General features: G+C 39.5%; 1 protein-coding gene across 4 annotated transcripts in view; it reads left to right on the forward strand.

The window, feature by feature from the left end:
- Nucleotides 1-10,649, forward strand: part of tbc1d1 (TBC1 (tre-2/USP6, BUB2, cdc16) domain family, member 1) — a 56,294-nt gene extending 45,645 nt beyond the window's left edge. For all 4 annotated transcript variants that reach the window (XM_044346821.1, XM_044346823.1, XM_044346822.1 and 1 more), the window contains 7 exons: nucleotides 926-1,084; nucleotides 2,435-2,535; nucleotides 2,709-2,852; nucleotides 4,656-4,815; nucleotides 6,249-6,418; nucleotides 8,689-8,865; nucleotides 8,959-10,649. In XM_044346821.1, coding sequence (XP_044202756.1) covers nucleotides 926-1,084; nucleotides 2,435-2,535; nucleotides 2,709-2,852; nucleotides 4,656-4,815; nucleotides 6,249-6,418; nucleotides 8,689-8,865; nucleotides 8,959-9,159 — 1,112 coding nt within the window. In that variant the 3' untranslated portion in view covers nucleotides 9,160-10,649. The remainder of the gene's footprint in view (nucleotides 1-925; nucleotides 1,085-2,434; nucleotides 2,536-2,708; nucleotides 2,853-4,655; nucleotides 4,816-6,248; nucleotides 6,419-8,688; nucleotides 8,866-8,958) is intronic.
- The last annotated feature ends 11,106 nt before the right edge of the window (nucleotides 10,650-21,755 follow it).

The raw sequence follows: 21,755 nt of genomic DNA on the forward strand, positions 1-21,755 counted from the left end.
AAAGAAATCAAGTCTGATCTGATCTAAAAAGTGATTAACACTGCTCTACTCCAGCACTTGTAAATAAATGAACACATATGTCAGTAATTGTGTATGCTCCAGATATCACCATGGAATTAAAATTATGCAGGACCCGAAATACAGAATTATTATAGCAGGCAATCTGCAGAATTTAAAAAGACCTCAAAAAAGGCCTTTGAAAGTATTTAAAAGTCTTAAATTTCAATTACAATGGTCTTAAATATTTTATTTGCCTTCTTACTTGGTTAGCTATATTTCTATGAATTATTGTTATACAGCTTGTAAGTACTAACAAAAATGCGATATATAATTGTCAATAAATTCACATACTTAAGACATAATCGTGGGCCTTAGTGTCCCTACTGGTTTTCTGTCATTCTTTGACCAATTTGACTGTGAAAAGATTGTATTCTATGTGGTATTAAAATAGTCTTTAAAAGTCTTACATTTTGTTTAGTGAATGCTGCAAAAACCTTGTATAATCAGGGAAAATATTTGTGGTAAATACTCTAAATGCAAGGTCCACTTACACAAGGCTCAAGAGATAAACATTGTAGAACATTGTGTCTCCTCAACATATAGAAACATTTTCTTTGGACAAACACACTGCTTTCTGTCAGTCAATCACTCAAACTAATGACTGAGTTGACGTGAGGTATTTTCTACAGTTGAGGTGAGGTACATCTGAGGTGAGCCTCTACAGCAACCTCAGATGAGATTCGCAACATTTTAAAGTCCTTACATCAGATCACATTCTTTTATAGGTCAGGAATGATGAAAATCGTTTTGGCAAGTCCCGCACCTGCAAGGCTGTCAATTTGCATGTTATTGTGTTTAAGTACCTTTAAATATCCGCACACCACCCACCCGCACCCTCCTCCTTCATCTCTGTCATCTCTGGCAGGTGTCCCAAGGCAGCATCGAGGCGAGATCTGGAAGTTTCTCTCGGAGCAGTACCTGCTCAGGCAGACGGTACCCTCCCGAACCCCAACCAATCACACTCCGTACAAAGAGCTGCTGAAACAGCTCACCTCACAGCAGCACGCCATCCTCATAGATCTGGGTAACACGCACTCACACTTGCATACACGTTTTAGGCGCTTTTTGAGCTATTTTGCCATATGGAAAGAACTCAATAACAAATAAACGTACACGCTGTGCGCACATACACACACCGTACTTTTGCACTCTCTCTCACACATTTAATTCAACAACATGTTTTACATTTGACAGAGCGATTTGACATTGTAATGTTTCAAACCTCACTTTTAACACTTTCACCCTCAAATGTTCCCAACACCTACCACCCACAAACCCACACACACACACAGTACCTACACCCCACCCATATAACACCCACATACATACATACACACATCCATCCCTGCAGCTCTTAACCTCCTCTGTTTTTGCTGTTGATCCTGAGTCTTTCATCTGGCTAGCATGTTATTCACGCTACATCAGTAGGGTGGGGACAGCAGCAGCAGTTACTAACATGGCGCGATGTAAAGGTGTTATGTGCTGTTGGATAAAAGCATGCAGTGGTTATGATAATGAAGCAGCAACACAACAAGGTTTTTACACCTTGTAAATAAGCAAAGAGGCCAGTTTAAGTGTGTTAACATGTGTTAGGCAATAGGAGGAAGGTATAGAATTTAGGCTTGTGAAGTTCAACACTCCCACACCCAATATTTGGCACACAGAACAGACACACTCACACTTTCCTCTAGGCAGGGGAGGGGAGTCGCGGCATTATCTTCACAAACATAAAGCCCCCACAGCACATTCCACACTCACACAGTCGTCATTGTCTTCTCTAAAGCCTCACTGTCACACACACTGTAAGTCAAGAAGTCCTCCGTCCCAAAACACACACACACACACCTGCCAATTACCAACCCGTCCATATGAAGAATGTTCTTTTTACAGATTACAGGTCCTCATTATATTGTCATTCTTGAAAGGTATGTGTCCTGTCCACCGTTACATGTTAAGCTTCTGAGGGAGGGTATACAGTCTTGGCGTAAAGCCACATTCATGTGTGTGTGTGTGTGTTTTCATGAACATGTTTGTAAGCATGATGGCTTGTAATGGTTCTGCACATGCTCGTACACTGAGCTCCCTTTTTTTTTAACATCAACAGCTAAGTGTGAAGTCTAGCATCCCAAAGCGAAGTTCAGCAGAGTTGATGCTTCGCTCAAACACATGTACACACCCAGAGGCTTTGGTGTTCAATGGATTGTTCTCAGATTGTTTCCAGGAGTATTTCAGATAAAATCAAGTTAATCAAATCTATTAAATGGTGTTTTGCATTTTTAGGTGTGTATCAGTTTGATCTCAGTCTTCAAATAGATACTTTGTGTTGCAAACTAAAGTACTGTACAGACAATGTCTCTCTTTTCTTCTGTCTCAGGTCGCACTTTTCCCACTCATCCATATTTCCAAGCGCAGCTGGGGGCAGGACAGCTGTCTCTGTATAATTTATTGAAGGCCTACTCACTGCTGGACCCTGAGGTAACATTCATGTTGTGTTTTATGGCTTTCTTTCTCTTTCATTTTCTTGTTTGGGGGTCTGTCTTTCCAGCTCTTAATAGACTAAATGGAACTGTCAAATGTCTTTTTAGCTTAAGCCTTTTTCCCCTGCCCTGTCTGCGTAGATGTCAAGTTTCTTATTGTTGTTATTGTAGGTGGGCTACTGCCAGGGCCTGTCCTTCATTGCGGGAGTGCTGCTGTTACACATGGGGGAAGAGGACGCCTTCAACATGCTGAAATTTCTAATGTATGACGTCGGGCTCCGCAAACAGTACAGGCCTGACATGATTATCCTGCAGGTAAAATGCCTACACACACAATGTCTCTTTGTCCTACATATGTAGTACATATTTATTAAATCTGTCACTTCCCCTTAAACACCTAAACCTGGATCTGAATGCACAACAGAAGACTTTAGGTCTCCATCTTTTTATGTCCATTTATCAGCCCATCTCGGCACTGATATCATTATGAAGAAATCACATTCCTCCTGTCTGTTTTCAAAATTATAGTGATCATCTTAAGAGTCTTGCATTTTTGTGTCCCCTCCAGACATGTTTCAGAAATATAAAAATACTCCCTATGACTAATACTTAGTGTCTGACATGATTTTTCCACAATAAAAATTCAAGTACAAGTATCGTTGAAATTACACCTACTCCTTCTCCCTCACTGAAGAATACAGAATCTATGAATATGCAAATATTTTTCATTTGAAAAGTTGAACTGCTGGATACAAGATGTTTCCTACCTCCATTGTCAGTGTTTGTGCGCTGGAGGCTTCAAGTTTCCACATCACACTTGTATAAATTGAATATTGGACTCCAAACTAGTCGCGATGTCACAAATAATGCTCATAGGTACACGCTTTAAACTCAGATTTTTGCTGAGCTCAGAAAAACTTTCCCTCTTCAGCAGATGTGAAAAAATTGTCAACATTTGCATAAACATCATTCTGCACAGTGAAGCCCAAACATCTACATGAAGGAACAAGAAGAAAAACATATTTTTGACTGGAGGGCAATTCTAAATAACATGAAAGGGTGCTGCATCGTTGGTGGGGTTGAGCTGTGGTTACTGTTGCCTTGTTTATGTTTGGTGCGAAGGTTTAACGGGCATCCCGCCAAACATACCTGCGGCGTAGGTTTGGAATTATAGTTTAATCAGATTTCATTGTTTGATAGAACGACTGCAATAATAGACAGATGTATGGTACATGGTCAGCAGACTTTTTTTCACTGAACTGTCCTGAAAAACAATTTTAACTGTCCCCAAGTGAATGTAAACCGTCCCAAAATCAGAATGTTGTTTCTTTACTTTGTTATTATCATATATAGTTGTTAGTTGTCAGTAAAAACACCATTAAAATGTTGAGGAAATAAATAATTATATTTATTTTGCTTCACTCAAAGAAAAAGGTTTAAACAAAACTGAAAAACTTATCTGTAAACTGTAAAAACCAGAATTAAGAAAAAATAAATAGGAGAACACAGAATTTGGTAAAAAATGTAGTAGCTCAGTCTCACTTGTCTCAGTCTTTGTACTCTTTTGTGCCCTGAATCCACTACTTTATTGTGTGTGTTGTATTGATATACAGGGGCAGACATTAACATTAGGTAAGGTAGGCAACTGCCTGGGGCCCCCAACTAAAAGGGCCCCAAATAGCTATAGATTTATTATGATGTTTAGATACAAACATTTTTTAATTATGTTACTATTCTAACTCATTATCCACCAAAATAACTTACAAAAAGCCCCCAAAGCACTTTAAAAATATGCAACTGTAAACTTGTATTTCTACTTCAAAGTGACGGCGGGAAAATTCTCTTTACTGAAAAGGAGTGTTGATGTTCTTTCGATCATTTTGATAAAGAGGGAGAATTGCTGCGAGCAGAAGGTTTGCAATGGAGATGTCTTTTCCAGATGTGTTTCAAAATTAGAGCGAATAATTGAGCTTTTCTTCAACCGAAGTTCAACTAAATCCAGCTTTAAAACCATGTATAAAATGATAAAATGGTATTCTGCACATACTGCACACTCAGCTGCATCCTCCCAGTCAGACCGGTAAACAAAAGTTGTCTGTGTCATGTTGTTCATGCCAGATTCAGATGTACCAGTTGTCGCGGCTGCTCCATGACTACCACAGGGATCTATACAGCCATCTTGAGCAGCAGGAGATCGGCCCCAGTTTATACGCCACCCCCTGGTTCCTCACCGCCTTTGCCTCACACTTCCCCCTCGGCTTCGTGGCCAGAGTCTTTGGTGAGTTACTGTTTGAGGACTGCATGCTGTATGTATCTGCACTCATGGAACACACTCTTAAAAAAACGAGCTCTGCAGTATCAACGCAGGAAAGGTGCAGGATGGTGGGGCTTCAACCGAGATGTTTAGATTATCTCTCCCTCTCCCTTGATCTCTGAATGATGGAAGTGGGAGGAAAGTGGTGGTGCAAGAAGAAAATAAACAAACAATTATGTTAGGAGCAAGAAGAGGAAATAGAAGATTCAGAGAGGAAATTACTGCATTAAATAAGTGTAGCAGTTGGGAGAATGTTGTCAAGAAGTGTCACTGTATATTGTAAAATTTAAGTTTTATGATAATTAGGGATGCAGCTAACAATTATTTTCATTATCAATTCATTGATTGGTCTACAAAAATTCAGAAAACATTGAAACAACAATGAAAAAAACAGAGTCCAAGATGACGTCTTCAAATGCCTCATTTTGTCAGACCAACAGTCAAAAACCCTTAAGATATTCTGTTTATTGATTTTAAATTATTTAGATCCTTACAAGGGAGAAGCTGGAACTAGAGAACAATGATCATGTTTGCTTAGAAAATAACTGAAACAATTATTGAATTATCAAAATAGTTGCCAATAGTTTTTAGTTGACTAAGCATTGATAATCAAAAACTTTTCTTCAAACCTGGACAGCAGTTTCCTTGAAATGTAGTCTCATACACACATTTGAGATAAAATCTGTGTTAGTCAGTTACACACTGTTGTTTTCCTCTGAAGTGACCTTTTATCCTTTATGTAAATACCATCACACCCACAGCCCCTTGTTTAATGTCCGTGTGTGTGTGTGTGTGTGTGTGTGTGTGTGAGAGAGAGAGAGAGAGAGAGAGAGAGAGCTTTTCTCTCCCTCATTCCTTCCTTACTGTTTTTTTCATGCCTAATTTCTTACACGGTGCTCAGTCACTGAACCAGACTCACTGGCTCCTCATGCTCATCCAAGCGTAAGACTGTGTGCACGCACGCACGCGCGTGTGTGTGCGTGTGTGTGTGTGTGGGCATCATCATAGCACTGTGAAGTCTTTGATATTGTATGTGGGTCCACTCATATATCACATATTACTCACTGATGTATGATCTCATGCAGTTGTGCCTAACCTTTACCCCACCCTGATGCATTTAAAGCACGCACACAAATACACACACCTACACATTCTCACTTTATTCAGCCCAGACTATATTTATGTTGCTTAAACCTGTTTTACTGACGTCAAAGCATCTATCATGAAAAACCCCTTAAGTCATCAATCAACATAGTAAGCTGCATCGTGTCATTATTATCGGTACGTGACATCAGCGCCTTTTTCCAATCACCTGTGTCATTGTTTTCTTTCTCTTTCATTTCTTTTTCTTCTGCCCTTAACTTCAACTCCTTTTCTCTTCTGTCTCCTCCTGTCAGATATGTTATTTCTGCAGGGGTCAGAGGTCATCTTCAAGGTTGCTCTGAGTCTGCTGGGGAGCCACAAGCCTCTGATCCTTCAGCATGACAGCCTGGAGTCCATAGTGGACTTCATCAAGACCACACTGCCCAACCTGGGCCTGGTGCAGATGGAGAAAACCATCAACCAGGTAAGAGAGAAGGACTTAGTGAGTTTGTCAGCAATAACTATCCCTTTAATTACTACACTGTCCGACTGATGACAATACAAAGTAACTCTAATTTGTTAGCATACAAAAAACTACAACTCCCATGAAAATTTACTGCGGCAGCGCCAATCTAATCAACAGTCCAAAATCAAAAGGCATTCAGTTTACTATCATGAACAACAGTGAAAAGCTTCAAATACTCAAATTTGGGAAACTGCAACCAGCAAAAATTTAGCATTTTTGATTAGAACAATTATTTATCAAACTAGTTGCAGATTCATTTTCTGTTGACTAATCATTGCAGCTCTAATCACATTTATTAAAAAATCATAAAAAAATACAGTATTGCCATAAAGCAGTCCTGCTAATTGATTTTGTCCATAAAGGCCTAATAAACCCAGAGATTTTGAAAGAAAAGTCGCTGTCATATCAACGGTATGAATTGCAAAATCTTGATTTATATTGTCTGAGGGTCTCTATCCTCTTATCACCATCTCCTCCATTATAATATATTGTTGTTATTCTTTTGGGAAGAAGCAGGAAAGAGACAGATGATTTTTAATAATCTTTTAACTAGTAACTGGTGACTCAGTGACCTTTTGTATTTCACTTCCTCTTCTATGCTTTTGTGTAAATATGTGAGTCGTTATTGTTAAGCTACTGAATGAACTCAAAAAACCTTACAACACTTCACTGAACAAATGTGTTTCATCATAAATTCTGATACCGCATAGCAAGTGATAAAGAAACAATCTGATTGTTTTATGACTAAACAAGAAAGTGGGCAATGATATGCTGCTTGGGTGACCGAGGCTATCACAGTGAACCACACCTTCTCCTCATAGCAGTGATGTGGGCAGCTGATGGGTGGAGTGTCACTGAAGTCATTTAACCATCACCTCATGTGTATATCAGTATTTGCGGTGGGGGGAAAAAAGAAACAGGAAAACTACTGTGTGTCAAAAGTATCATCACATGTCAAATGACTCAAACAACCAACAATCCCAAAGTCATAATTAGACTTCCTTTTGTAATGTTTCTGAGTCCTTCTCATGCATGTAAACTTATGTCAAGATAAAACTGTCACCATCAACACGTACACAATAATGTAAGTTGTCTTGAGATGGAAGGAGCTGACACAAGTTTGATGATGATGAGTCAACCACTCGTAGAGAGATGTTATCAAGCTACACTATAGTTAAAAAAGTATGCATAACAATAGGGTAACAAGTCATGCACTAACATGCCAGTACTTCCACCCCCCTCTGGTGCAACTTGCCTTCATTAGATTATCTATATGCTAACAGTGCTGTGACTCACAGTTTCACCTGCAGGATCAATGCCAATCATGTCCTGTTGTTCATTTTCATCAGGCAGCCATGTGGAATTTGTAGCAACAGGACAACAAAGAATTTGCGAAATCTGTGTAATTTGAGACAAAAGGAAAAGGAAATATTTGAAGGGAAACCCAAGTTGAACTTTCGTTCATACTTTTGTCCATTAGTTGCAGTTAGGTTGCTGAGATGTGGGAACATGGTGACTTCACTAAAAAGACACCAGATGGGGGAAGAACCACTGATCAGTCTGACAGTCTTACAAGTTTAAACAAAACCACAGGTTAGACTTATTTGGTAGATCAAACAAAAACAAATGCTAAAATTACTGCTTTATTATTCCCTGTGAGTTATAAACACCTTGGCTTTCCTAAGTTGTGCTATAAGGTGCGTTCACTTTCAGTTTGCCTGCAAATAAAAGGGGTTTCTATCATCTTGCTGAACTCAAAAAAGCAAAAACTTTGGAGTGCATCTTTGCTTTATAAACAAAAAGGGGTGTGACCCTTGTTCTTTGGATTGAGGCGCCACAATAAATGCAAACAAGAAAGAAAAATCCACCCTGAGTCCTGCTTATAATAAAAAGCCTGTAATATTATATGGATGAGACAAACACGTTTATCTCTAAAAAACACTGATTTGAATCTAAACTGTTGGCTTGTTTGTCTGATAATCTGATCGCTTGTTCGTGTTGGGTTTTTTTTCCACGTTGGGACTTTTCTGTAGAGATGTTGCCTTGTTCCCAGATCTCTGTGAGCTTTGGTAAAAACAATGTTATTGTAACCGATGGGAGTGAAAACAGAGTGAAAAACAAGCAAAACATGCTTTTTGCTTGTGTGTAGTCATAAATCTTGAGCTTTGGTTAATTTGAGGAGTTTAAGAATGCTGCTGCACATTGTAAACTCTCTCTGTGTGCGTTAGGTGTGTGAGATGGACGTGTCAAAGCAGCTCCAGGCCTATGAGGTGGAGTACCATGTCTTGCAGGATGAGCTGCTGGATACGCCTCCGACCCTCAACCAACACCAGCGAGCCGCACAGCTGGAGAGGACCAATCAGAGCCTCCGACAGCAGAACCTCGACCTGCTTGAGGAGCTGCAGGTATAATACACACACATGCCCTCACGTGTCAAATTATCTTTTACTTTGACCCATCACCACCTTCACTCGCTTTCCTTCCTCCCTCCCACCCAGGTGTCCCACGCTCGCGTGTGCAGCCTGGAGAGTCGAGTGGAGGCTTTGGTCCAGTCAGAGGGCCAGCTGAAGGAGCAGGTCTCTGCTCTGGAAGAGGAGAAGAAGCAGCTGGTGAGCACCGTCACACGACTCCAGGACCTCCTCGCCAGCCTCGGCATACAAACAACCCCAGACGGACACAAACTCCCCCCCGCCCTCTGACAGACATGTATGTAGTCACAGCAGCACAGCACAGGTGGAAGGCAGAGAGGGGCTGGGGAACAGGACTGTGGACTCCCTGCTCCACCCATCGGCTCTTCCAGAGGATTTGTAGCTGCACCCAATAATTTTCCAAATGGTAAAGTTGAGCAGATGAGGAGCTGGTTGTGGGAAAAAAGGCCCAGAAAGAGAAGGTCAGTGGACGAGCGGAGACGTTAAGATGACTCCCTACGTCGACCTGTGTACTTTTCACAGCCTCAGAATGTTTTAATAAAAAGAGAGACATTGGATGTAGAGGCTGAGCGAGAAAGAAATGTATTATCCCAGATCTCTTGAACTACATGTAAGCTCTGTTTGTGCCACGAGTGCCCTTTCCCCCTCTTTAATAAACGTAAATGAGCATGTAATTTGACCAACAATCCCCCAAAGATAGCACTGTCCCACTGGGCCTCTACTGTAAAAACAAAAGTTACATTTGCACCTGTATTTGTATGTTGTTGGGTTTTTTTGTCTTTGAGTGTCAGTGAGTGACGTCTGTGTTTTATGCTTCTGTGAGAAAGTTTGTTTAACTGTTGTCAGATGAAACGAGGCTTAAAATGGCCAAAGAATGTGTTAATGTGTTTATTAATGTAAAACAAGCTCGAACAAAGACTCCTGAAAGAACATATTATCAATCACTTTCAACCATAAGTTAAGTAAGAAATGCAAAGATTGTTTCCAAAGAAAAAAAAAGGAGAGACAGAGAGTGTGAACGTGAGCTGAAGGGACAGGTGAAGAAATAAACTTCATGACAAAGTATTATTTTCTTATTAAAAAGGATGAATGTGACATAAGCTAAATGATATTAGATCTTGGATGGTGGTGCTCGTACTCAGAGGTCAGAGGTCAACTATTTTTTAATTCCTCCTCCACATTTCTAGTCTTCCACGGTTTTTTTCTATCCGGCCGTCACTTTCCTGATCCTGTACGCTGAAACTTCATCTAGTTTCAGTAGCTTACAGGAAGAGCAACACAATAAATCCACTCCATTTCACATCCTGTTTTTTCACCTTTTGAATACACGTCGATCCATCTGTTTGGTAAGGGAAATAGATGCAGTTTCAGCAGAAAACCTAAAAATGGTAGATGTGCCTTTCTTAGTCGGGGGGGGGCATCTCTGATCAATTACTTCCAATGACCACGAAACAAACTTCTGTCTGGATCTTCAAATACTGCAGAAAACCTCTGTTGTTGGGACAATCTGTCGGCTTTTATCATTTACTGTATTCAACACACTGAATTCCTTCAACCTGATCTGCAGTTTGGAGTGTTTGTACGTGAATGTAAGTGTGTCTGTGTGCTCATGCACTTCACTGATTGCAACAAATCTGTTGATTGACACTGTAAAGACATTTTGCTTTTACTCTCCTTGCACATGTTTTTTTTTTGTTTGTTTCAATTGATGATTATACTCTTATTCTGTACTTAAAAATATATTTCATATCCTTTCAGCACATCTGAAGCCGCTTTTCTTTTTCTGTGTGTTTTTCGCCTGTACAGTAAATGTGTGACATGTGTCAGACTGTTAAAGACCATGTAGATTCTACCACCACCTGTCTAAACATGCCAGTCACTTTGTTTGCTACGGGCTTGATATAAGGTTTTAAGCATATGGAAATATACTGTGCAGAGTTTGTAAAACATAGACTTGCGTTTTTTTCCGGTAACTCCCCTCTGCTGTAGGTTGAAGAAGAAGCAAGTTGGGGCAAGTTGTGACTCAGTTAGTATGCATGTGCATGTATGTACACAACAGAAACAGCAGAACCTGAAAGGGCCACAAAAAATCATAGAAATACACCACAAAACTGAGAAAATTGAGATAATAAGAATTCATAGTTTTCAGTAATGAAAACATCTCTGCTATCCTGCTGCCACCAGTGTAACGCAGGTTACTCTTAACGTTAATGATCAACGTGATAGTTAGCTACAGTATGTAAATCATCCCAATAAACGCCACTAAAACAATCTACATAAAAGAAAACCCACAAAAAATAAATCTTGTGCTACAATAATATGTCATCAGATCTTGTTAGGTACTGTGTACACGTGTGCTCCTCTGCCAAACACTCCTGTCTTGATCCTGTCTGTGTGTTTTTATACATTTCCTCGAAGTCCTGCTCAAAGTAACAGGAGTGTATGATTATATAGAGCTCCCAGCAAGATCTTTTTCTCTTCACATTCCTAAACCTGTTAGAGGTCCTCTGGGTGCACCCATTAATCAACTAGCTGCTCATGTCAGAACTGCCTGTTTAACAGGAACTTTTTAAACAAATAAACCATGATCAAGGCCATTACAACTTTTTTGTGTAAATAAACAATTTTACTTTTTGGAATTTTTTTTTTGTTTTGGTAAAGATGAGTTAATTCAGTTTGCTTTTCATTTAAATCACAATAAAGCTGCCAGCTTGTGACAAATTGTATTACAGAACAAAACACTGCAGTGACGACATTGACAAATGCTAAAATTCCTCAGCAGCAGTAAAAATCCTTCATAAACCAGAGCAGTGGGGTTGAAGCCACTACAGTGTCAAGTGTCACTGAGCAAGACATATGCTGTGTCCTAACTCTGTACTACAAACTTATCTATGGATATCTAAGGCTTTGACTATTGATTATTTCCCTTATTAATAGTTATGTCCATAAAATGTTTAAAAAATTGCATTCACAATTTCTCAGAGGCCATGGTGAAATCCAAAACCATAAGATATAAGATATTAGACACAGATATTCAATTCATTGTCATATATGGCAAAGAAAAACAATGTATTGTCACATTTGTGAAGCTGGAACCAGAAAATGTGGCATTGTCAATTTATTAATTATCAAAATAGTTACCAAATTAATTTTCTGTCGATCAACTAACTCTAAACTTTATGTTTATAGAATACTGTTTTTGCATTTAGTAGACAAAGTCTTATAGACACGTGTGTCAGATCATAAACCAACAATGAAATAACCAAAAAATCCTGCACACTGTTGATCAATTGTCACGTTTCACTCTTCAGACCTTCATCAGGTAAGATTGAGTTCACATATTTTACCTGAATGCCACTGACACATGAGAGCAAAATGTCTTTCTTAAGATCTATGACTTTCTGGAGCTGTCACATGATTCACAATATTTTATTTTGCAGCAGTGAGTAGTGGCTCCGTTCCCTTGCATTGTGGGACAGTAGTGCACATTAATAGCACACTCACACAAATCAAAGCCTTTTTTAGTTTGCATGTGGACTTTTTTGCATTTCTTAATATTTTTCACTACCGAAACATGCAACCGGTTTGATTCTGGCCTTGGTTACATACCATACTCTTCTCTCTCTCTCGTCCCACATTGCCTGTGTGTGTCTCTACTATCAGCAGCAAATAAAGGCAACAGTGAATTGAAGCTGCTGACTTGGCAACAGCTCCAGAAGTGCTGCACTGCAAATGATCCTGACCTTTGACCTCCCCTGTGAACCGACAAAGACAAAAGACTTTACCTACAAGGATCAACAAAAGATTCATGTTGTTACTAACATGTTACACATAATTAATTGTCAATCATCTCTCACTATGATATATGTGCTTTAAACATGCAGCTCATGTCTTGAGCCAAACCAAACGCTCAAACGGCTGAATTCCACAGAGCAGCAACAAAGAAACCCAAGTTCTTTACATAACAACTAGACACGCCTCACTCTGCTAATGAGACTGATCAACAAGTAAACTGCATGACTGCTTGACATGTTGCCGCACCCTGTGGACCACCATAACCAGCTTCACTGAGGCTTAATACGGCTAATCTATTATGATCTGGACGCTTAAATGGATTTCTTTTAAAGCTACATAACCCTTGACTGAGTGGCCCTGCCCAGCTTATGTGTGCGCTGCTGTGTTAGAGGCTCAGTAGTCACATAGTGTCGAAACAGCTCAGGATTTGTACAGTTGTACAGCTTTGTCTGTGTGTTTGTGTGTTTGTGTGTGTGTGCACCTGTTACAGGTTGAAAAGGGTACAAATATCTATTCAGGAGGTTCTCACGTGACTGTGGTTGAAACTCTGCATCTGATCTGTGGGCAGATTTTTCTGGTTGAGTGAACCAAGAGGGAGCAGGATCACCCACTGTCTACGTGTGTGTGTGTGTGTGTGAATAGAGCGTAGGTGTACAGTGTGTGTATCTACAGTATGTGTGTGTGTGTGTGTGTGTGTTTATGTGTCTCACTGCCAGGCCAAGCAGACCGGTAGATGTTGTGCCGTTGCCTGGAGCTTTGTTTTATTTGACTTGGCATCTGTTTACCCTTCCACACGCCACCTCAGCCCTGCCCTGCCCTGCCCTGCGCTGAGCTCCTCCACATGCTTCTATCCTCCTAAAACTCCACACAATGCTGTAATTACATATTGATTATAAGGACAGTATATGAGTGTCATTACAGAGATTATCAAGCCCCACATCTGGCGGAAACAGTTACACCTGCTGTGTCTCTATCAACTCACCTTTACACGCCAACAAATAATTTCACTCTTTTATGTGGCTTATAAAGTAATTGAAGTGTATTTAATCATTAATGATCCCCTGTTCAAAGATACGTAAAAGCACATCAGGTGCTGAGACGAGAGTGCACTAGTCAGTACAAAAGGTCAAACGGCCTCAGTAACAGCTCATAAAGCACTACCACAGCACTAAATCATGATAAGCAGCTACTTTACCTGAAGTACAGGATAATTCAGAGTGACGGAAGCCATAAATCAACTCCTGATTGTATTGGACCTGTTGACATTAAGCCTTGGATGGCTCCATGAGGCTGCTGCTACTTAGTCTGAGTTTTAGTTTTTGAATCTTTAAAATACTGATCTGCTTTTCTTCCCTGTTTTAATGTAGGAATGATTTGACGTGCAAGAAAACTTTGTTTGGTCGAGATTATCATTCGTAGCAAAAACCCTCTTCTGCACAGGAGGAATGTGTTTTATACAAAAGAAGCAACAACAGGAATATGTGTAGTAGGGTGAAAGACATACAATAATAGGTTTTATCGTTTTGCAAAAAGTAGACAGTCCACAGATTGAACCAAACATGTTGAAAACAGGCTAAAGCTTATGCATTTTAAAGCCTACAGTACATACAGTAGAATGACAAAATTGTGATCTATTACTGTACTAAATACATAATATATAAAGATGTTAAACCTCATTTTGATGCAGCAGGTTGTGTAAAGTTAAGTAGCCTAATCTTTGACCTCTCTTCAAAAGTTAACCATAATCACCAATGTAATTGAGATGTAAATCAAAGTCAATACTTTTATTGGAAATTGAAATTTGTTTCAGCCTATAAGTATTATACACACAATTATGCAGAGAAGAAAAAACTCAATCAGTATAGTTGAAAAACAGTATAGATACATTAGGAAACATGTCATACAGTCTCCTTGATCCAGTTCTGGACGGGTTTTTGGACCCTCTCTCTCCCTGTATTTCTTGCTTTGTCTATAATGCAAGCTGTCTGGTAAAGGTAGAATAACAAGATGTGCAGTAGGCTGAAGCTCTTACCGTGTCATAACAATAATAATAATAATATCAGACAAAAAGTGACATTATCCCTACTATACAAATCACACATGCCATTATATTTGTTCTTTAAGCACACAATGTGCTGCAGGTTTTCAGTTCCTCACTACAGCTGTTCCATAAATGCAAATTCAGCCCTCAGGATATTAAACTGTGTCCTCTGTGTATCCTCAGCATTTTCTTTCTTTGTGAATCCTTTGCACCACCCTGCACATTTGCATATATGCACTCAAGTGTGTGCACAATGTTATAGTAGAGTTTGCCTCACCACTAATTCTTATATACTGAAAAACCTGTGGACCAATACACACTTAAGCATCTCTATACTTAAACATATATTTGCAATTAAAAATAATTTTATAATTAAGTTTAATTTTGCTCAAATTCTAATTATTATCTTCTATTGCACATTTACATTTTTAGCGCAGCCATACGAATATGTCACTCTGCATTTCACTGCACATATTGTATGTGACAAATATAACTAACATTGAACTGCCAATTTTAATTAAAATACAGTTATTTTTTGTACATGAGTCCTGACTTGACCTCTGTCTCTCCGTGTGTTACTCACCTATGACTTATGGAGAGCAGCTGATTATAAAGAAAACCAATAGGTCTTTTCAAAGAAATGCAAATTCTTGGCAAGGAAATTGCGCATATATCCCTTCCTGTGCATTTCAACATCACTGTCTGTGTAAGCGTGTGTGTGCTTTGTGTTTCGTCATACCACCCAGACATTGCAGTTCCACATGTCCAAACTGCTAGTTAACCTGTCACTGTTGTTCAATGAAGCATACATTCCACTGTCATCCCACTAAATTTAACTTACAGTGTGTAAATGTGGATGTGTGCAATTTATTTGATTGACATGTCACAATATATGGAGATTAAAAACACTCCCTCTTGTTTCTTTTTTAAGCTTCTTATATAATTGTTCTGCAACAACAGACACGACACTCCTCATTTCTGGTTTCGTGTTTTTATATCTAGTTTTCCTCACATGGCTTTTTAAAATAATAGAAGTGATAAACTGTAATACAAATACACACAATTAGGCATTTTGTAAGTATAAGAGCAGAAGCTTGTTGTACTGTTCTCACTTGTAGCTTGTGGTGCTGACTTGAAGAGGAACCAATCAGTGAGTGTTTGAGATGGTAAACTGTGTAATAAACTGAGGGAGCACATGTGAAGAGTTGGTTTGCCAGGTGGAATTTTAAATGAACAATGATTTATTACTGATATCTGAGCTGATTAACACTTATGAAATAAAAGGTCGTAAACGAATGTTTTGGGCCAAACCCTTTGATAGTGTTCAGTATTTACAGTAATTAACCTCTTTATCAGCCAAGAGATTGTATGTGAAACAACGCTGATCAACTGTAGCTATGTATTGGCAGACATGTTACAACAATATCATTAACATGTTGGGATACACAAAGAATGTCAGAAATGATGCTGAAATTCAAGTTGCAGGTAAATGAACGTGTCAGCCCGCAGGCTTGCTTCTTCTTCCATTAAGGATTTAAATGTAAGTTTATTTAGGCCAAGGATTTTAACCTATCACAGATATATCGGTGTTAAACGTCGGCTGATATGTAACAAGAATTTGCAGAACAGAAAATCAAATGTTTGAGGTGGTTTAAGAGTATCTGCAACCACCGTTGTCCCACCAGCTAATGATGACTCACACAGGCGCACACACACACTTTTTCCAAGCTCTATGCAGCAGTGATGTACTGTTGCACTAAAGTACGAAGCTACATTACAGCTGGGTGCGGATCACACCTGACCGCACCCAGCTGTGATGTCGTGGGGAGGGGGGGGGGGGTGCTCCAGATGTTCAAGGTTCTGATGTCTGTCTTCCGATCTGTAGAGGCTGGTGGATCTATGTTTTACTGTTTCAGACATTTTGTCCACCAGAGAACACCGACAAGTTCATTTTTCAGCTTTAAAACATCTGTCTTAGACATCTCTCTGTCACAAATTTAAGGGATCCTTATCAAAAATGGTTTTATGTAAAATATCTGTATCCAGCTCAAAATCAACATTATTGTTTGGCTCTATTTTTTTTATTTTATTTTATAATTCGTTAAAAAAATAAAATGTTTCTTATATTTCTTTTGTATGAGTAAACTTTCCATTATTCTACGCAAGTGTGATACAGTAAAAAGCTACAGGACAAATGAGTAAGGGGGACCTTGAGGACTGGAGCTGTGATGCATCAAGTTTCTTTAAATCCATCTTTTAACGATAATTCAAATGAATCTATCATCATAAATGTATAGGGGGATGTTTATGAGCTGGTTTTCCTCATTTGATTCTCAGAGTACATTTCACTTTCTGTAGAACTGAAGTCGCTACAGAGTCTCTGCCACTGACCTAAGAGAGAAAAGAGCGAGGCCCCGATTATGAAAGAGGCAGATTGTAGTCGTCCTGCTGAGTCACAAACTGCTAACATGGAACAGCAAGCTGAACAGAGAAAAGACGTCCTCACTGAAAACCTGGGAGGGATGATGTTACAGGATTTGTGTGTGTATGTGTGTGTGTGTGTGTGTGTGTGTGTGTGTGTGTGTGTGTGTGTGTGTGTGTGTGCCAATGCATGTGTGTAAGGGAGTTGCTGTTTGTTGTAGAAGGTCAGGCGCCACAGTTTGGGTGTGACCACCACTGTCCTGTCAGCACATCGAGTGTCCACAAAACCCCTCCCTTTACCCCCTGCTCTCTCTCTCGCTCTCTCTCTCTGTCTCTCTCTCTCTCTCTCTCTCTCTCTCTCTCTCTCTCTCTCTCTCTCCCTCCCTCTTTCAATTCAATTCAGTTCAGTTCAAAGGGGCTTTACTGGCACGGGAAACAGACCTCTACATTGCCAAAACAAGTGTGAAGTAAAAACAGACACAGAAGAATTATGATTTCACTGTTAGGAATACAGTATATATACATATATATATATATATATATATATATATATATATATATATATATATATATATATATATATACACACACACACATATATATATATACAGATAAGTAAAACATAACTTAAAATAGACTAAATGTAGACTTGCAGTTAAAAAATAAGTGAGAACTATATAAACACTGCAACATTTTGTAAATGAATGTACTTAAAGATGTTTGTTCTGTATGTATGTGCAGTAATTATGTCTATGTTCATGGTCAGTGAAGGAGTACACAGGTGGTTGTACTGGTTCCAGTCACAACAGCTCACAAATCTTGCTGCTGTGTTTGCACATGACTGTATTTCGCCCAGCTGTTATTAGCCATGTTCTCAAATTCTTTTTGGGTGATTATAATCTGCAGGTACTATATGTCTCTGATGAATCAGAATCAGATTTATTCGCCAAGTATTTTGACATACAAAAGGAATTTGGCTCTGGCTGTGGGTGCAATACAGACAACATACAGACAATGTGCATATTATTTACACACAATGTACAAGCAATGTACAGATTATATAAAAGACAAACAATATAAGGTATATAAAGTGCAAGTGCGTGTAGTATTGCAAACAATAATGTGCAACATGGATGGAAATGAAATTGTGATGTATGAGTGTTTGTACAATACTGTACACAGTATAGTTGGCAGGTTGTTGAAAAGTGCAGCTGGGTTTCCACCTCCTGCTGTGTGCAGTGGGAGCACAGTCTGTCTTCTCTGGGGGGCACGGTCTGCCTGTGGCGGCTTCTCTCCAAGGCGAGGCTGCGCTCACTGAGTCTGTACATAGTCAAGGATTTCCTTAGTTTTGGATCAGTCACAGTGATCAGGTAATCTGCCACTGATTATTCTCTGTTTAAAGCCAAATAGCATTCCAGTTTGCTTCAGTTTATTTCTGTGTCAGATTGGTTTTTTTTTGTTTTCATATAATTTGGTTTAGTATAGCCAAGTTTCTGAATGGGGGCTCTGCTCAACAGAGTCCCAGAACCAGCTGGCTGAGGGGGCTTCTCTCTGGGGTCACTCTGTAGGTGAGAGCTTTGTTATGGAGTGTGTCGGGGTCACTTTCTCTTATGTGATTATAAAATTTAAAATGCTGTTTTGGATTTTTATAATTAGTGTCCTAATTCTGTTCTGCATGCATTATTTGGAGTTTTCCATTGGACGCAGGGAAAGGATTTGCAGAATTCTGTATGCAGAGTCTCAGTTTGGTGTTTGTCCTATTTTGTAAAATCATGGTTGGCAAGTGGACCCCAGACCTTGCAACCATAAAGGGAAATAGGTTCTATAACGGAGTCCAGTATTGTAAACCAGAGTTGAAGTAGGATGTCTCTCTCTCTCTCTCTCTCTCTCTCTCTCTCTCTCTCTCTCTCTCTCTCTCATTCTCTGTCTCTCCCCCCTCCCTCTTTCTTCCTCCCTTCCTCAGAGCCAGGGTGTAACCAAGAATCAACTTGTCAGTTACTCAGATCTGTAAAAGGAGAGGGGGGTCTTTGTGTGAGAGTTTGTGACTGTGTGTGTGTGTGTGTGTGTGTGTGTGTGTATGTGTGTGTGAGAGAGAGAGAGAGAGAGAGAGAGAGAGAGAGAGAGAGAGAGAGAGAGAGAGAGAGCGACAGGCAGAGACAGCAGGCAGGTTTCTTGAACAATAAAGCTGTCTGTTGGTTATTTCTGAACCCTGGAGAGGAAGCACTACTCCCTGCAGGGTGGGGAGACGATTCATAGAGCCCCCACCCAACACATGCACACACACACACAAACACACACATGCACACACATACACACTGTGCACACATCTACACACACATGCACAGAGCAATTCAGAGGCACACGGCTCACAAGTCACACACACTGGCTATCTTTGAGCCCAAAGTCTCTTTCACTGTCTTGCCCCACCCGTCTTGTACAAGAATCAGTAATTGTGTCATGGAAGGAATCATCTCTTATAAAGCCAGGCGTTATTCCAGCTCAGCTCTGTATAACTGGGTAACTTCCCTCGGGCCTGTACTGTCTGCTGCACAGCTAACAAGGTCGACTACAGGAGGTGTTACATAACAAGTTTGAAGCCACCTTTAATTATAGTTTTCAGAAGATATGTTACCGGTTGTTTGTAGGAAGAGTTCATTTTAGGTCGTTAACTACTACAGTGTACATGGACAGATAATACATTTATGTTTATTAATATGTACTGCATGTATGCATGGACTGATGATAGACAAAATGTCTCAAAATCTATGGGATCATTTGCTTTGCTAGGAGTATTAATGCACATCCAAGCCGAAGAGGGCAAGTGCTGGGCTGAAAGTGAACTAATGTCAACGTAAACCTATACATGACTCGCACACTACAGGGCTCCAATGTCCATTAATGATTTATTGCACCAAGGTGACGTTTGGAGCACTACTGCTCTTCATCAGACAGTCTAGTGACAAGAAATAAAAACTTAATCATTGAAAAAATGCCTCACAGAGCAGCTCTGTGCTAACACGCTGTTGTTTAGCAGGTATAATACTTATCATGTCAACAGCGTGCTAACTTTAATATAAAAATTTAAATAAAATAATAATAATAATAATAATAATAATAATACATTTTGAGCTAATGATGGCGCTGGATGAAAAGTCGGGATCACCAAAGCTATTCAGCGTTATCTGTACACAATAATCCATCCAATAGTTGTTGATATTTTTATCTGGACCAAAGTGGTGAACCCACAGATATATATATGGACGTATGATCCATTGGCCACTGGATCATACGTCAACAACGCTGCCATATTGGACTGAGCAAGACTGGCCTGTAAACAAAAAGAAGAAAAAAAGTTTTTTCTACTCTACGTATATCATAAACTCTTGAATATAAAAATGACACATTGAAATCAGTTGAGAAATGTAAACCTTATAATGCTTTTTATCTAGAAAAACTGCAGCTCCCATGTTTACTTGTATTTGTTTACAGGTCGGCCAGCTAATATGGCAGCGACGTTGACATATCGCAGCAATGGGCCGAAGCAGTCAATGCGGCGTCTATGTATATATGTCTGTTGGTGGACCGATGAAACAACAGATCAACATTGCTGACCCGAGCCATGACGCTAAAAATAATAATAGTAAACTATATAATAGTTCTTGTTATGTCGTGAAAAATCGTATTGAAGCTATTTATGCTCAGACATAATTGCAAAATGCTTTACAGGAAGAAGAAAAGAGAAAGAGGAGATCAAAGCCTAGACGCTAGAGAGAAGACAACATATAAAACAAGGAGAAATATGTTAATGTATAACCGGTAAGTTATAAATTCACAAAAAAACCATTAGAAAACAAATGTATAATGCTGAAGAGCTCTGTGCATTACTTTAGCTTTTAACCCTTGAAAAATACAACACAGCAACACAAGTGAAGACACAGTTCATACTTCATATGTGGTCTTTATTGTGTTGTCTGTTATGTGACATGACTGTACACATACTGAACAAGACACTGCTGCTTATACGCAAAGTAGGGGAGGCACTGCAATCAATATGAGTGGAGCTGGTATTCAGGCCGATAACAGGTGTGGCTTTTGTGTGTGAGTGTGTGTGTGAGTGTGTGTGTGTGTGTGTGTGTGTGTGTGTGTGTGTTTGACAGTTTTAAAGCCTCATTAAGCTCAGTGAGGGCCACGCAATAACAGGATGAAAGGTGACAAACATGTTGATTGAACAGCAGGTTTATCGGACGACTGGGAGTGGTTTCAGGACACACGACACCTGACTGGATTCCTTTAGTTTAATTCACGTCACTGAATATTTGGAGCAGAACAGCAATAACTGTTTACTCAATGCCTTATGTAATCTGCTTAAATCTGTCTTGTGTGTGTGAGTTAGTGACCAAGATTGGGTCGCACCATTTGTAAATTCTGCTGTTATTTATGGTTAGGTTCCGATTATGCTACTTCTGTGTCTTTTGCCCTTAATATCTTAGTGTATTTTGATGTGCTTGCTAAAAAATAATTATGTTTTATGGTCTGACAACGCTGTAGTTAAGGTCTGGTTAGGTTTAGGCACAAAAACCACTTGGTTAGGGTTAGGAAAAGATCATGT

Source organism: Thunnus albacares, chromosome 3 (assembly GCF_914725855.1).
Source record: "Thunnus albacares chromosome 3, fThuAlb1.1, whole genome shotgun sequence".
Lineage (NCBI taxonomy): Eukaryota > Metazoa > Chordata > Actinopteri > Scombriformes > Scombridae > Thunnus > Thunnus albacares.